Here is a 13,855-nt window from a genome sequence, read left to right as displayed (position 1 = left end):
AAACTTAGGATGTGACAGTCACCAAGGTGGAGGACTGAGACGACATAGAAGAGGACGCAGTCACCGAGGTGAAGGATTATCCATCAGAGATGTAATTGATGATGGAGAAAAAAAAAGAAAAATGGTGAAACATAAGATTTCAAATCTAGTCGCAAACGTTCGCTTCGCTCCCGTTACAACCGAGGGGAATGTGAGAGATATAGATACATACGATTAGAGATAACAGAATCTAATAGAAATTATAGAGATAAAGATAAAATCCTAGAGATATAAGATAGAATATTTATCTTATACTCAAAATTTCTATCCCATACGTACGCTATAAATACACCCATAAGGGTCGATGCAACAAAACAACAAATCATAACATATCATAGATTTCTCTCTCATCCAATATTTTCCATGCTCGGCTTTATTAAGCTTAACAATTTTAAGTACTTCTTCTATGAACTAAGGCAGGGGAGCTGCCAGTTTAATTGATTAAAGGAAGCAATGAGTTACATTCAACAAGAAAGGGAACAGAAACCGAGTCCCGAGATGCCAATTACACTGTTTTTTTTAGTTTTTAGCTATAGAAACAATCAATTGGAGCCCTTACTCACAGGATTTGTATAAATTATATCTGTAGGGTACTGTACATATCTTCCAATACTGTTGAAGATTTGATCAACAAGATTCTGCTCAGGCTGAGTTCTCCAGCAGTTGGGAGAACTTGAAACCAAAGAGGAGCACCTGAATGCCATACTATCTGAAACATTGCAACAGGCAACCTTTTTTCTACCCAATCTTTCTTCTGATGTTACTCTCCTGCAGATATTAACCTCCGGTTCATGGAACCAACAGCAAACTCCTCGTCTTCCTGGGTACGAATCTCACCCGAGTGACTTTCACTGCCTTCTTGATCATCTGACGCCATGAGGAGGTTCCTTCGAGCACGCTCTCTGTCCCGAGGGTACGTGCAGTACAGGAAGGTGTATGTGAGGCAACAGATGGCCATGGGCACCGCGATCTCCGTGTACACCGCCTTCGCCAATGCAGCTGCGTTCTCCCTGTCCGTCTCCACGCTTGCGTCGGAGGAGACCGGCTTGTACCCAAATACTTGCTCCGCTAGAACACCGACGATCAGAGGCGCGAACGAGGCGAACACTGCCTCGAAGCATTTGTCGAGAGCGTACACCGTTGTTCTAGCCTTCTCCGGCACGATCTCTGCGAAGATGGGGCTGCATTTTGGACAGCGAGAAAGGCATTGCACAGTGCAGTTAGGTTGTGAGATCTAGCGGTAGCAGCATTGCAAAATTGTTCAGTGTGTAATGTGTACTTGTTGGTGGATGACGCGTTCCAGGAGATGGCGAATCCCATGATGAAGAACACGGCGGCGTGCGCGACGCCGGTGGACGGGTCGTTGGGCAGCGCGAGAAGCAGGACGGCGCCGAGCGGGAGCGCCGACGCCGAGCTGAACTGCGCCAGCGCGATCCTCCCGGTGTTGGGAAACCTCCTGGAGACGGGGTCCCCGACGAGCCCGCCGAAGAGCGCGCCGAGGGCGGTGGCGAAGAGGTAGAGCCCCGTGATGACGCTGGTCTCCCAGTGCGTGAAGCCGACGAGCTCCAGCCACATGGCGGAGAAGTTGAGCGCCGACCAGGGTATCGAGCCGGCGATCCCCTGCGCGACGATGATCTGGAACGTGGTCACGCCTATGACGCCCCTGGCGTCGCGGAGCAGCTCCCTGGCCTCGTCGGCGGCGGACGCGGCGGTCTTGGACTTGGCCCGCGGGTCGGCGGCGAAGACCCAGATGAGGACGCCCACCACGGCGCTGAGGAGTGCGACGCTGTGGAACGCCAGTCGCCAGCCGGCGATGCCGAGGAAGGTGACCGGCGCGAGAAGCACTCCGAAGGAACCACCCAGGATGGAGCCGAGGTTGCAGGTCATCTGCAGCCACCCGAACGCGGCGCCGCGGGTGTGGTCGTCGGTGTGATCGGCGACGAGCGAGCTGATCGCCGGGAGCACCAGCGCGAGCCCGACGCCGTTCAGTCCCCGCGAGATCGCCATCTGCGCGCGCCACGAAATTTTTTTCAGTTCATCCATTCCCATCTCGGCCCATGCTGTCAGTGGAACACACAACAGACAGAAGACTAGCCTCCGGTATGTATTTTGTGCTGTATTTCTTCAGCTTTCTCCGCTATTTTTTGTAATTTTTTCGAAGAGAAAAAATGGGATAGAAAATGGAATATTCGGATAAAATGTAGAGTACTTGTAAATATGGGTAGGTACGTGCTAAACGGGAAGGTGGAGTGGGTCCCACTGTCAGTGACAGGTGCGGAGTAGCGGGATGTGAGGAGAGGTGACCTGGAGGAAGGTGCCGGAGACGGCGACGAGGAGCGTGGCGGCGGCCCAGAGCAAGGCCCCGGCGGCGATGACCTTCGAGCGGTCGTGGCGCGCGGACGCGTAGGCGGCGAGCGGGTACGCCGCCGCCTGGACGAGCGCGCGGCAGAGCGTGAGCGAGCCCAGCGCCGTCGGGGACACCCCCAGCTCCGCGCCCACCTCACGGTACACCGCCGGGAGCAGCACCTCGTCGGCCTTCTCCAGCACCGACGCCAGGTTCACCAGCACCAGCGTCCACCGCCGCCGCGCATCCGCCTCCGCATCCCTCCCCATCTTAGTACGGATCGGCCGATTCGCTCGCCGGGGTCCCTCTCCTTCTTCCCCCCTCTCGCTTACTTAAATGGGGGAGGCAGAGCAAGCGGAGTTGCTGGAGCATGCGTGTCGTCGTGAATTTGGATTTGGATGGGGGGATGTTGACCTGGGGCGAGGAACCGAGCTGGCGCCGACAGCGAGATCCGGCGCGAGTTTGGGCATTATTCATCGCGAGAGATTTCCTCGCCTTGTTTGGTTTGCAGCAGCTGCATCGTCTCTCGAGGAGCTTTGCGATTTTCTTCCCTTTCGGATAAGGCCAACTCTGTGCGAGTTTTATGCTCGATGATATGGCAGCTTGTTAACGAAGAGAGAGGGTAGAATAAGTTTCATGGAGATACAGTTAGTTATTTAGATAGTTTATGTTTTACATGTAACCTAAAAGTAATAATAGATGAAATTATATATTAAGAGAGGCATGTTTTATGCTAGTTTCAAACATTTTTGCATGACATGTCATTCTAGTTAATCGTGTCTATAAAACTTACGTAGCCTAAGTTGTCAAAAGCAAGAGGGGGTTATTGCTAACAATTATTTCATGTCTTGACAAGGTTCAGCAGCTCTTCCGTCCCTTATGTTTTTAAGTCAAAATTTAAATTTTATATAAAAATTTGTTATTGATTTTAGAGACTTTTATATTAATAGTGTGTGTTTTTTCCAACTCTGTGTTTTCTCTCACCCCCAAAACTATGAACAAAACCCCTCCTGATGTAACTTCCCCTTGACTTAATGGTTGATATGCAGTGATGATGGCTATGAGGCCTACATGACAGCTTCTATGTCGGAAGGAGAGTAAATTCAATGATCCTAATCCCAAAACAATGAGTTATAGCGAAAATAAAATTATGGTATGTTACATGGACCCTAAGAGCAAGTTTAATAGTATAGCCAAATACTAGCTCAAATTCATTTATAGCCAATTAATACAATCAGGGATGGATCAAAAAACCAAAAATTGAAGGACTGAACTACCTGAACATACTACTAAGCACCCCTTACCTTTTATTCATGATGATTTTTTTCAGGAGGCTCCATGGGTCCGGAGAGGATAGGGGGTATGAAGCCCCCCTGCACCCACATTAAATCCGTCACTGCATACAATACTTACATACAAAACATTAATACATGTTCTTCACATATCGTACACATACTACTTTTCTCTCGCATCTCTTATTTTTTTAAAATATGTTTACAACTAACTTATAATCAGCTATTATACCTGCGCTAATGGGGATTTGGCAAAATCAACTAAGGCATTGATACCCGTTCTCCGATCGCCAGGCAAAATCAATTGAAGAACGACTTGGCAGGCCCATCCATGTGGAAATCGTGGCTCGAGCTTAGGCCTCCTTTAGTTTTCAAAATTTTTTTTCTAAAAACATCGTATTAAATCTTTAGATACATAAATGAAGCATTAAATAGACATCAACATTAAAACTAATTATACAGTTATAGGAGAAATCGTGAGACGAATCTTTTAAGCCTAATTATGACATGATTAGCCATAAGTGATACAGTAACCAATATGTGCTAATGACGGATTAATTAGACTCAAAAAATTCGTCTCGCGGTTTATAGGTGGAATCTGAAATTTGTTTTGTAATTAGACTACGTTTAATAATGACCGTACGCGTCGATGCCATCGCTACCAAAAAATTTTGGTAGCTGAACGCTGCCTTACTCTCTGTAGACGACAGAGACATCGATCACTACGATAGACACATCAACGACGTCGTGACAAACGACATATTTAAAAATATATTTATAAATATATTTTTACATATGTGTTTTTAGCTAACTACACGCAAAGAATAAAAAACTATAATAAAAAATTAAAATTAAGTCTAAATTTAAGATTAAAAAATTTAAATTTTAGCTTAAGTATAAGCGAAAAAATAAGTGTGCCGGCTCCACCTGCAGGAAAATAGTCATTGCACAACTGCCTTTCCTACTTGAAACTAAAAAAATGTAGCTGAAATTAAGTTTTACGATAGCAAGTTGGCTGTGTGCATGTGCTCAACACCGTGTAACATGCTTGTCATGTTAACAAGTGTGAAACAGACCCTAAAAAAAAAACAAGTGTGAAACAGTAGTATCGTGGAAAAAAAACGATGGCGCAAAGGCATTGCATAAGAATTATTAATATAGCATGAAACTATTAACTATTGCCTCCATCTAAAAATAAGTTCATTTTTTAAGTTTTTTGATATAATGTTTTGACTCTATCTTATTTAATTTTTTTCGATTAATATTTCTATCGTTACTAGATGATAAAACATAAACAATATTTTATATCTGACTAATTTGTTTTTATTTTCATATAAAATTTTTAAATAAAATCAAGATCAAACCTTAGATATTGAAAAATAGAGTTGTCATGGACGGAGCTAGTAAGAACAAGGATTGAAGTCAGCGTTTAAGCTGTAAAAACTGGGGAGCAAAAAGGAAGCTGTAAAAACTGGGGTGCAAAAAGGAGAACACGCGCCCACCGAGGGGAACCCACGACCACAATGTTAAGAGCCTTGCGCTCTACCGACTGAGCTAGACGGTTGAGAGATTCAATACTCAGTCATCACATCTGATAAAATACTGGATAAAATACAGTAGGTAGACAATTAAACCAGGGTGTTTCATAGAGTCAAAATTACATGGCATTTTCATCCCGGGAGACTGGAGTCACCCTCTTTCTCGCCACCACAAAACTCTTGCTAATCAATACAGCCCCTCAAACAGAAATGGTTGGTCGGTTTTGTGGGAACAATATTTGGTAATTTTAATAGGGCGGTTGTTTGACTTATTTAGAAAAAAAAAAGTCAAGCGACATATTTATAAATAAAAAAAATAATTTATAATAATAATTTTATATAGGTTCTTAGCGATCTAAAAGCTAAGGCTGGAAAATAAACTAACATAAAAAAATTCCAAAATTACTTTAAATTTAAATTTAGAAATTTAAATTTTGGTTTACAAAAGATCGGAAGCGAATATACATGGCTGATAGTGTTTGATGTCGTTTTAGATTGAAGCCAAAACTTGGCAAGCCTAAAAAGAATAAGCCACATCAATGTAACTTAGGCTATTTTGGCTTCACTTCAAAGATAACTAACTTTACCATACTAAAATAGGTCTTACGAAAGCTTATCAAAATTTGGCATTGGAAAAGTTGATAAGATTATTTTTGACTCCAAAGCAAACCAGACCAAAATAACCTAATCAACATTTTTTTCCTATATACGATAGCACTCCAATATCATGTCCAAACAAAGATGAAGTTAAATTTCAGAATATATTTTTCTCACCATTTTAAAGAATATACTACCTTGGTCTCAAAACTTTGTTTTTTTTTTCTCATGTCACATGTACCAATACAAAATCAAAATATTAGAATACCCCAACTTTAGCAAACTCCAATATAATTATTCCCCATTTTAACAACCTCCCTTGAATTTGATTCCCGTTTTTACAAATTGCGTCCTAATCCCATGACAGATTCTCGGATTTTACGGGCATGTTTTTAAGCTTCTAATGATGGTTTTCTTAAAAAAAAATTCTATATAAAAGCTGCACATATGACATGTCTAAAGTAAGATTTTTAGTTTGCACTAGTTAATTCAGTTATTTATACCCTCGTATAGCTGTCACAGAAATTAAATAGTTCTTCCATCTCTCGATACTATCTCAAACAACACATAAATGCTGTAACAATGAAATTGGTAGAAAAGTAAAGTTACTTTACGATAGCGGAGAGTAAACTCTAACAAATTATAAAAATATAGCAATGTCACCATAACCAGATACTACATCTGGTTTTTCATATTTTACAACGCTGAATTTTTGAATTTATGTTTGACCGCCCGTCTTATTAAGAAAAAAATAACAAAACTACGTATAATTTGACCAAACTATTGTAAAACTACATATATAAACATCAAGTTTGTTTTTAAAAATACATTTAAGGCATTATGTCAATAAAATATGGATTTAACATCAATTTATCACAGATGTTTAACATTTATAATTAAAAATGATAATAGTGAAGCTTCAAAACATGTAGTTGATAACTTCACCAATCAACATTATATTGGTAGTTTTGTGATATAATATATTAAATTTGTATTTCTTGATAAATTTGGTGCTACATATGTACTTTTGGGATAATAATTTTTTGATAATTTGATCAAAATATTTATAGTTTTGTAAAATTCACTCTGTTATATTATTAAATAAATTTAAATATAATTTATGTTTTTTACCTGCAGAAGAAATCTGAATAAAATAATCGGTTAAATGTAACGACGCTGATGCCGCCAACCCAAACCATAAAAAATCGGGCGTAGTATGCTAAAAAATTTGTCCCCCGCCATATTTTCTTTCCCTTATGTTTTTCTAGAAAAAGTGTTGCTGAAATAACGTGAGAAAAGACAAAAACAAAATAAAATTAAAGAAAGTCTCGTCTAGGATCTCCCATTCTCCCTCCGAAGGTGATTGTTTGTTTCTTTTCATATAAGATAAAAATAATTTATGAATAGAAATTTTATACATATGTTCTTACCTATATAAAAATAAATGTTGAAAATAAACTATGTAAAATAATTTTAAAATAATTCTAAATTAAAAGTTAGAAAAAAAACATAAGAACAAGCGAAAAAGGTAAGTCTTGCCCTGTGACCAGACTCCGGCCGCTTGCTTTAACACGCGCTGCTCCTGCTCACTCCAACCTCATCCCCGTCAGTTCTATTCTTCCTGCCCTTCTGCGTTGCGATTTCAGGTTGCCCCCTTTCCCTCCGCCTTTGCATCCTCGCTCTCATCTCATCCCTCAATTTGATTCTATGTGATCTTTTTTTTTCAAAAGAAAATCATGTATTGTTTTTGGAATCGTTGAGTATATTCTAGCAATTTCCAGTTATTTTTAATTTGCATTATCGAAACAAACCAGGGATCGAGAGTGAGGCATTGGGTGTGGAAACCAGGGATCCACCCATGGGGTTTGGTTTTCCCCCAATCTGAAAATTTCCCCCATTTGCCGAGCAGGAGCCTCAGCTTGTGCAGTGGCGTTGCCGGTGCACGCGAGGTGTTCGACGTATTGCCCCCTCGCACGGGTTCGCGCTGGGCGCCGTCTCGCCTCGGGGTTTCTTTGCATCCCAACGCCCCCGCGTGATGTCTCGGTGTCTCTTTTCTATGCGAAGGTTTGACGGCTCGGCGGGCGCACCATGGCGGAGGCGGCGACGCGCGCCACGCAGAGGCAGCCGCCGTCGTGGGCGGACATCCCGCAGGACCTGGCCGTCCAGGTGCTCCGCTTCCTCGCGGCCCAGGTGGACCGAGCCCGCTTCGCCGCCGTGTGCCCGCAGTGGCGCGCCGTCGCCCCCCTGCACCCGCCGCTGCCGCTGCTGGCGCTCCCGGACGGGGCATTTTACAGCCTCCCCTACGGCAAGGCCTTCCGCTTCCCTCGTTCCGGCTGCGCTGGCTACAAGACCGCCGCCTGTGGCCGCTGGCTCGTCTTCCCGCTCGACGACGGCTGCTTCTTGGTCGACCCCTTCGCCGGCGCCACCGTGACGCTCCCTGCCCTGTCTCGTGTCCGGCTCCGACCCCCAAATGCAGTTGCTAGATACGTGAAGGTTGCGGTTGCAGGGCAGGATGCACATGTAGACATGTTCTACCCTCACACTACCTGGATGCATATCAGGAGCTCAGAGAAGATGGCCATAAACAAGCTACTCTTGTGCTCGCCAAACCTGGCCGCTGCGTTCGTCGGCAGCACACTAGCCAATGCTGGACGCACGAGTCAGATTCTGGTGTGCCAGCCAGGGGCTTCGTCATGGTCGGTACGAGCTTATGACAAGTGCAGGCTGTTTGAAGATATGGCATTCTATCAGGGGAAGCTGTGCGTTCTTGCTGATGATGAGAACCTCCTCGTCGTCGACATCAGCCAAGACCCAGGCACCGGTGATCCACAGATCTCCCGAATTGGGAAGGTCATCAAGGGCAATCCCTCCTGGTACCCAACTCAGATCCCAGATGGTGTCACTACGGACAAGAAGAAGGTCTACCTCGTCGAATCACGTGGCGCGTTGATGATGGTACGCAGGAAGATTTGCTGCAGAGTGGCAGGCAAGACCCTTGTGGCTGGACAGAGCGAGTTTGAGGTGTTCACGGCTGATCTGGAGCACTCACGGTGGGTGAACGCGACAACCCTGGGGGATGACCAGATGGTTTTCCTCGGACGGCCATGCTCCAGGGTTGTGCCGGCGTCTCAGTATGGGATGCCGGCCGACCAAATCTTCTTCTTGGACGATGTTCTGGAGAATGGCAAGGAGTATGCCTATGAGGAGGAGATCACTTCTGTCGGTGTCTACGACATGAGGGGCGGCGAGGTCACATCCGCTGTACCGATGGCCTGGAAGCATGAGATGAGCCCTGCAACATGGCTGTTCCCTTGGGATTGAAGTGAAGGTGTGTTACTACTTTGCAGTCTCGCGATAATTACTTAGTAGTTGCCTTAGGACCATTGTACTGTGATCGATTACTCTAATGTGAGATGTTAACTTCATCCAAATCCATCAGGCCTCAGCCTTAGTGTGCTGACTAGATTCTTTTGGGGGACTCAACTAGCTGACTGTAGTTTGATCCATCTCTAAGTACTTTGGGGTTGATCACGCAATGCTCATGCTGTCAACTTGTGATGAATCTCTCGCCACCAATTGGGCTTATTTGACTTGAGTATGTTTTTGTCAGTTCTTCATTGTGCGTATCCTGTTTGATCAGACTCCTGATGGTTTATGGTTATCAGTAGTAATCATAATATTCTTCATATCGCATTATAGGATGTTTTTATTATTACTCTCTCTGGTTTTTTATTTGACGCCGTTGACTTTTTGATTTACGTTTGACTCTTTGTTTTATTCAAAATTTTTATCCAAATATATAAAATTATAAATCATACTTAAAGTACTTTAGCAATAAATCAAATCATAATAAAAAAGTCAATAATTATATAATTTTTTTAATAAAACGAAGGGTTAAACATAGATTAAAAAGTTAACGGCTTAAAAAAAATCAGAGGGAATATTAATTTTGAGTTATCTGTTGGTATTGAGAAAGTGTCCCAGCCGTCTTCCTGAGCCCTAGTTTATTCCTCTCCTGGTTCATTCTTGAGACCACATTCGTGAACATTGCTTGCTGCTGCTGGAAATTCTTTCATGGACTCCTTGTCAATTTTCCCTTAACCCCGATTGCTGGTCATCGTTTCTGGCAACAAATCAGTCGCTAGAGCAGTTTTTTTTGGTATAGCAACACATTAGTAGTTATGCTATGCCCTTGCAAATTTGTCGAGGAAAAAATATAGCTAGCAGTGCTCTTGCAAATCTTGCCAATCACTAAGGTCCCAAACATAAAACCAATTAATCAAAACTCTTTCTGTACATAATTAGCTAAGGTCCCAAACATAATTAGCTGTTGAAGAAAACTACGCACCTTCAAAACCAAAAATACTTCCAGAGATTTCTTTTATTTTTTTTTTTAAAACACTGCTGTGGTTACTGTAGGTATGAGCACAGACCTGGAGACGTGATAAATCGCATTGCTGGCCTGTAACCTCATGTCTAGTTCATTTGGGAGCTGTGAAAGCCTGTGATCTGTTTAATTTCAGAGTGCATTAATTAATGTTTTGTCATCATCCTCAGCATCCAAGCGTTCTTCACACTCGATATCGATCTCTGAGACATTTTCCTCATTGTAATTATCACCGGCTGTCTATGATGTTTTATCTTACTTGAGAAAACCTTCCATGGGCCATGGCAATCAAGGCAAAGTATTAGTTGCAAAAAACTATGGTGCAAAACCATATCATCGCATAGATTATCGTCCACTCAATAAAAAGGAGAACACGCGCCCACCGTGGGGCTCGAACCCACGACCACAAGGTTAAGAGCCTTGCGCTCTACCGACTGAGCTAGACGGGCTTGAACAATTAATGAACACTGAAGTCTTATCAGTAAATTTTACTATGAATTTTACAAAACAGGTGTACGATTCCATCAAATTATAGGCTCAAACGGTCAAAACAATAGACAATAAAACTAGGATGACTAAAGATCCAATGCCATTTTCAACCTAGAGTGTCCTTCTGCCCCCACGAAAACCTTGTTCATCAGTAGGGTCAGTCATATTTTGCCTAAAACGAACTAATCAACATTCTGTCCTATATATGTTAGCTGTTGAGGAAGCTATACATCTTTAAAGAATCAAGTAATGCTGATATAGATTTCTGTAGAAAAAAAAATTGCTGGTATGGTTACCCTGTAGAGTATGAAGCAGACCTGAAGATCTGTTGAATCACATTGTTGCCTGTAGTGATGTAGTCTCACGTCTTGGTCATCTGGCCAGCCGCACTTTGTTCAATTCCGTAGCTCATTAATGTTTTCTCATCATCTTCAGCATCCAACTCTTCCTCCCCATACTCGATGTCAATCACCGACACGCCTTCCCCATTGTAATAATCACTGGCCCTCTGGGATCTTTCCAGTTCAATCTGCTGCAGCTCTGACGTTATCAGCACATCCATTCTTGCCCTCTCCCTGTCTCGAGGATATGTTTTGTACAACAGGGAGTAGATGAAGCAGCAGAGTAGCATCGGGATGGCTATTGCTGTGTAAAGAGCCTTGGCTAGGGCAGCAGCATTTTCCTTGTCGCTGTCAACACCGGTTACGCCAACTCCGTAAGTGATTGAGTTGTAGCCGTATGCATGCTCTGCTAGATACCCAACAACTGGTGGAGCCAATGATGCAAACAAAGATTCGAAGGAACGATCGAGCGCATAAATACTTGTCCTTGATCTCTCGGGAACGATCTCTGCAAATATAGGGCTACAGGCAAAATGAATCAGTAATAATCGCAACCACCTATAATGAAATCGGTAGGAATTTGGAAGTTTACTGCTATTATTGTCATGCCATATAATGTGATCCTTTAAAAAAAGAACTTGTGTGGCGTATGAAAGGGCCATATGAAAGGGCCGGTGCATCATCCATAACACTATATTTTGTCAGATATCTTTAGTAAGATATCTTGCGAAAGGGCCATACATTTTTAAGATATCTTTAGTTTCCTGTCTCAAGACTATATTTTACCCTGGACAAGAACTACTATTTTTCCAAAATTCTAATATGGATTACAATTGCACAAAACTTTACTTTAAAAATATTAAAATAAAGTATAAGATTTGTTCGACAGAATCTTGCAACATCAAAGAAAGCAACTTACTTGTTAGTAGCAGGAGCATTCCAGGAGATGAAAAATCCTACAATGAACATGACAGAACCATGCAAGAAACCGGTAGACGGGTCTTCAGGCAAGCCTAGTAGTAAAAGAGCCGCAAGTGGAATCGCAGAAGCAGAGCTTATCTGAGATATGACTATTCTACCAAAATTGGGATAGAGGTTAGCAAGATAATCCCCCATTTTCCCACCAAACAGTCCTCCAAGCGAGCTTGCTACTGCAGCTGTGATCATGAGAATTCCAGTTCCCTTGTGTGAAAAGCCCATCAACTCCAGCCACATTGGAGCAAATGATAAGGCAGACCATGGAAATGAACCTGTAATGCCCTGTGCTACAATGATTTGAAATGATGGTATTCCGACAACAGCCTTAGCTTCCATCACCAAATCCTTTACTTCTCTCCAAGCAGACTTGCGGACATGCTGCTTTTTGTTTCCAAAATTGACATGATGAGGATCTACTGCAAATAGGCGAACCAATATACCAACCGCGACACTGATGAGAGCAACAACATGAAATGCAATGCGCCAACCAGCAATACCCATGAATGTAGTTGATGCTAGCATGATGGAGAACAACCCTCCAATTAGAGATCCAAAATTTCCAGTAAGCTGTAGCCATCCAAATGCTGATCCCCGCGAATTGTCATCACTATAGTCTGCCACCAAAGATTGAATAGCAGGGGTTACAAGTGCTAGCCCAATACCATTCATTCCTCTTGCTACAGCTACCTACATAAAAATAGTTAACACTCAGTAAGATAAGATCATACCAACTCTTAATTCTGTATATGCAATAGTTTTCTAGTCATCATTTCACCAACGCTATAACTCAAAAACGCTACTGGCTCAACCAGGCTATTCTAATATCAGATCGCATATGCTAACATAACAAGAAAAATATAACGAGCAGGAAATCATTACAGTTGGATTTGAAATATATGTCTGCATTGTATAATCCGCCATTACATTTGGCCAATACAGGGATGCATTTCTACCACAGAAACATAGAATAGCACGGTTAATTCCTCTCATGTTGAATAATCTACTAACAAGACCAGCTGAGACCATTGAATCGGAAATTTACAAAATGTGTTCGTCCTTAGATTCGAAATGCGATCTGGAGTTCTGAACTGAACTGGTCAAATCTTCAAGACATCGACCTTAGGCGGGATAAAGAAAACCACAGTAAAATTTGGTAGCAACCAAAGAAGAAATCGAAATATCCCGGGGGGATGAGGCGGGCGGCACAGACCTGCGCGAAGTTGTCGGAGACGGCGACGAGGAAGGTGGCGGCCGCCCAGAGGAAGGCCCCCAGCGCGACGACGCGGGTGCGGTCGTAGCGGACGGCGGCGTACGCGGCGAGCGGGTAGCAGGCGGCCTGCACGGAGGAGCGGCACAGCGTGAGGGCGCCAAGCCCGGCGGGCGTGGCGTGCAGCGCCTCCCCGACCTCCCGGTACACCGCCGGGAGCAGCGCCTCGTCGGCGCGCTCCATGATGGACGCCAGGTTGACCAGCAGCAGCGTCCGCCTCGCCGCCTCCCCCATCGCCAGCGGGGCGCGGCGCGGCCTTTCCCTCCGCCCCTCTGGAAACCCTCGCCCCCTTGTGCTGACCTGAGTTGATCTTCTTGCAGGAGGAGGAGAAGAGTCCCGCTGGTAGAGGGAATTTGGTAACGGCCAACGGGCAAGAGGAGTTGCGACTCTTACCAATGAGACCTTGTACAATAAGGAAATTTTAACCTAGGTTTAGAGGCCAGTCTAGTACCTTTCGACCTTCATATTTTAACGGATCATGCAGATAACTTTTTATACGTGTTTAACCATTCAAAAAAGTTTATACAAAAATATATTTTATAATTATAATGTTTATAGCAACAAATCTAAATATAATAAAATA

At 43.4% G+C, this 13,855-nt stretch overlaps 3 protein-coding genes and 1 non-coding gene across 4 annotated transcripts; 1 reads left to right on the top strand and 3 right to left on the bottom strand.

Annotated features, from left to right (window-relative positions):
* Nucleotides 1–384: 384 nt before the first annotated feature.
* Nucleotides 385–2,924, bottom strand: LOC102702487 (quinolone resistance protein NorA-like). The gene is made up of 3 exons (XM_015840281.2): nt 2,344–2,924; nt 1,319–2,046; nt 385–1,220 (listed from the first exon to the last, which is right to left on the bottom strand). The coding sequence occupies exons 1-3, from the start codon at nt 2,650–2,652 to the stop codon at nt 800–802; spliced, it is 1,458 nt and encodes a 485-aa protein (XP_015695767.1). The 5' UTR covers nt 2,653–2,924; the 3' UTR covers nt 385–799.
* Nucleotides 2,925–7,898: 4,974 nt separating this feature from the next.
* On the top strand, nt 7,899–9,496 carry LOC102715966. The gene has a single exon (XM_040527160.1). It carries the CDS (start codon nt 7,899–7,901, stop codon nt 9,129–9,131), a length of 1,233 nt encoding a protein of 410 aa, XP_040383094.1. The 3' UTR covers nt 9,132–9,496.
* Nucleotides 9,497–10,573: 1,077 nt separating this feature from the next.
* Nucleotides 10,574–10,646, bottom strand: TRNAK-CUU. The gene has a single exon. It is a non-coding gene; the product is annotated as a tRNA-Lys (tRNA).
* A 1-nt stretch (nt 10,647) lies between these two features.
* On the bottom strand, nt 10,648–13,587 carry LOC102702208 (hexuronate transporter). The gene is made up of 3 exons (XM_040526866.1): nt 13,216–13,587; nt 11,947–12,692; nt 10,648–11,549 (listed from the first exon to the last, which is right to left on the bottom strand). The coding sequence occupies exons 1-3, from the start codon at nt 13,504–13,506 to the stop codon at nt 11,048–11,050; spliced, it is 1,539 nt and encodes a 512-aa protein (XP_040382800.1). The 5' UTR covers nt 13,507–13,587; the 3' UTR covers nt 10,648–11,047.
* Nucleotides 13,588–13,855: the final 268 nt, after the last annotated feature.

The sequence above is a fragment of the Oryza brachyantha genome, chromosome 8 (assembly GCF_000231095.2).
Source record: "Oryza brachyantha chromosome 8, ObraRS2, whole genome shotgun sequence".
NCBI classification, from domain to species: Eukaryota; Viridiplantae; Streptophyta; class Magnoliopsida; order Poales; family Poaceae; genus Oryza; species Oryza brachyantha.
Note: the sequence above shows the minus strand (reverse complement) of the source record. Positions and strands in the feature narration are given on the sequence as shown.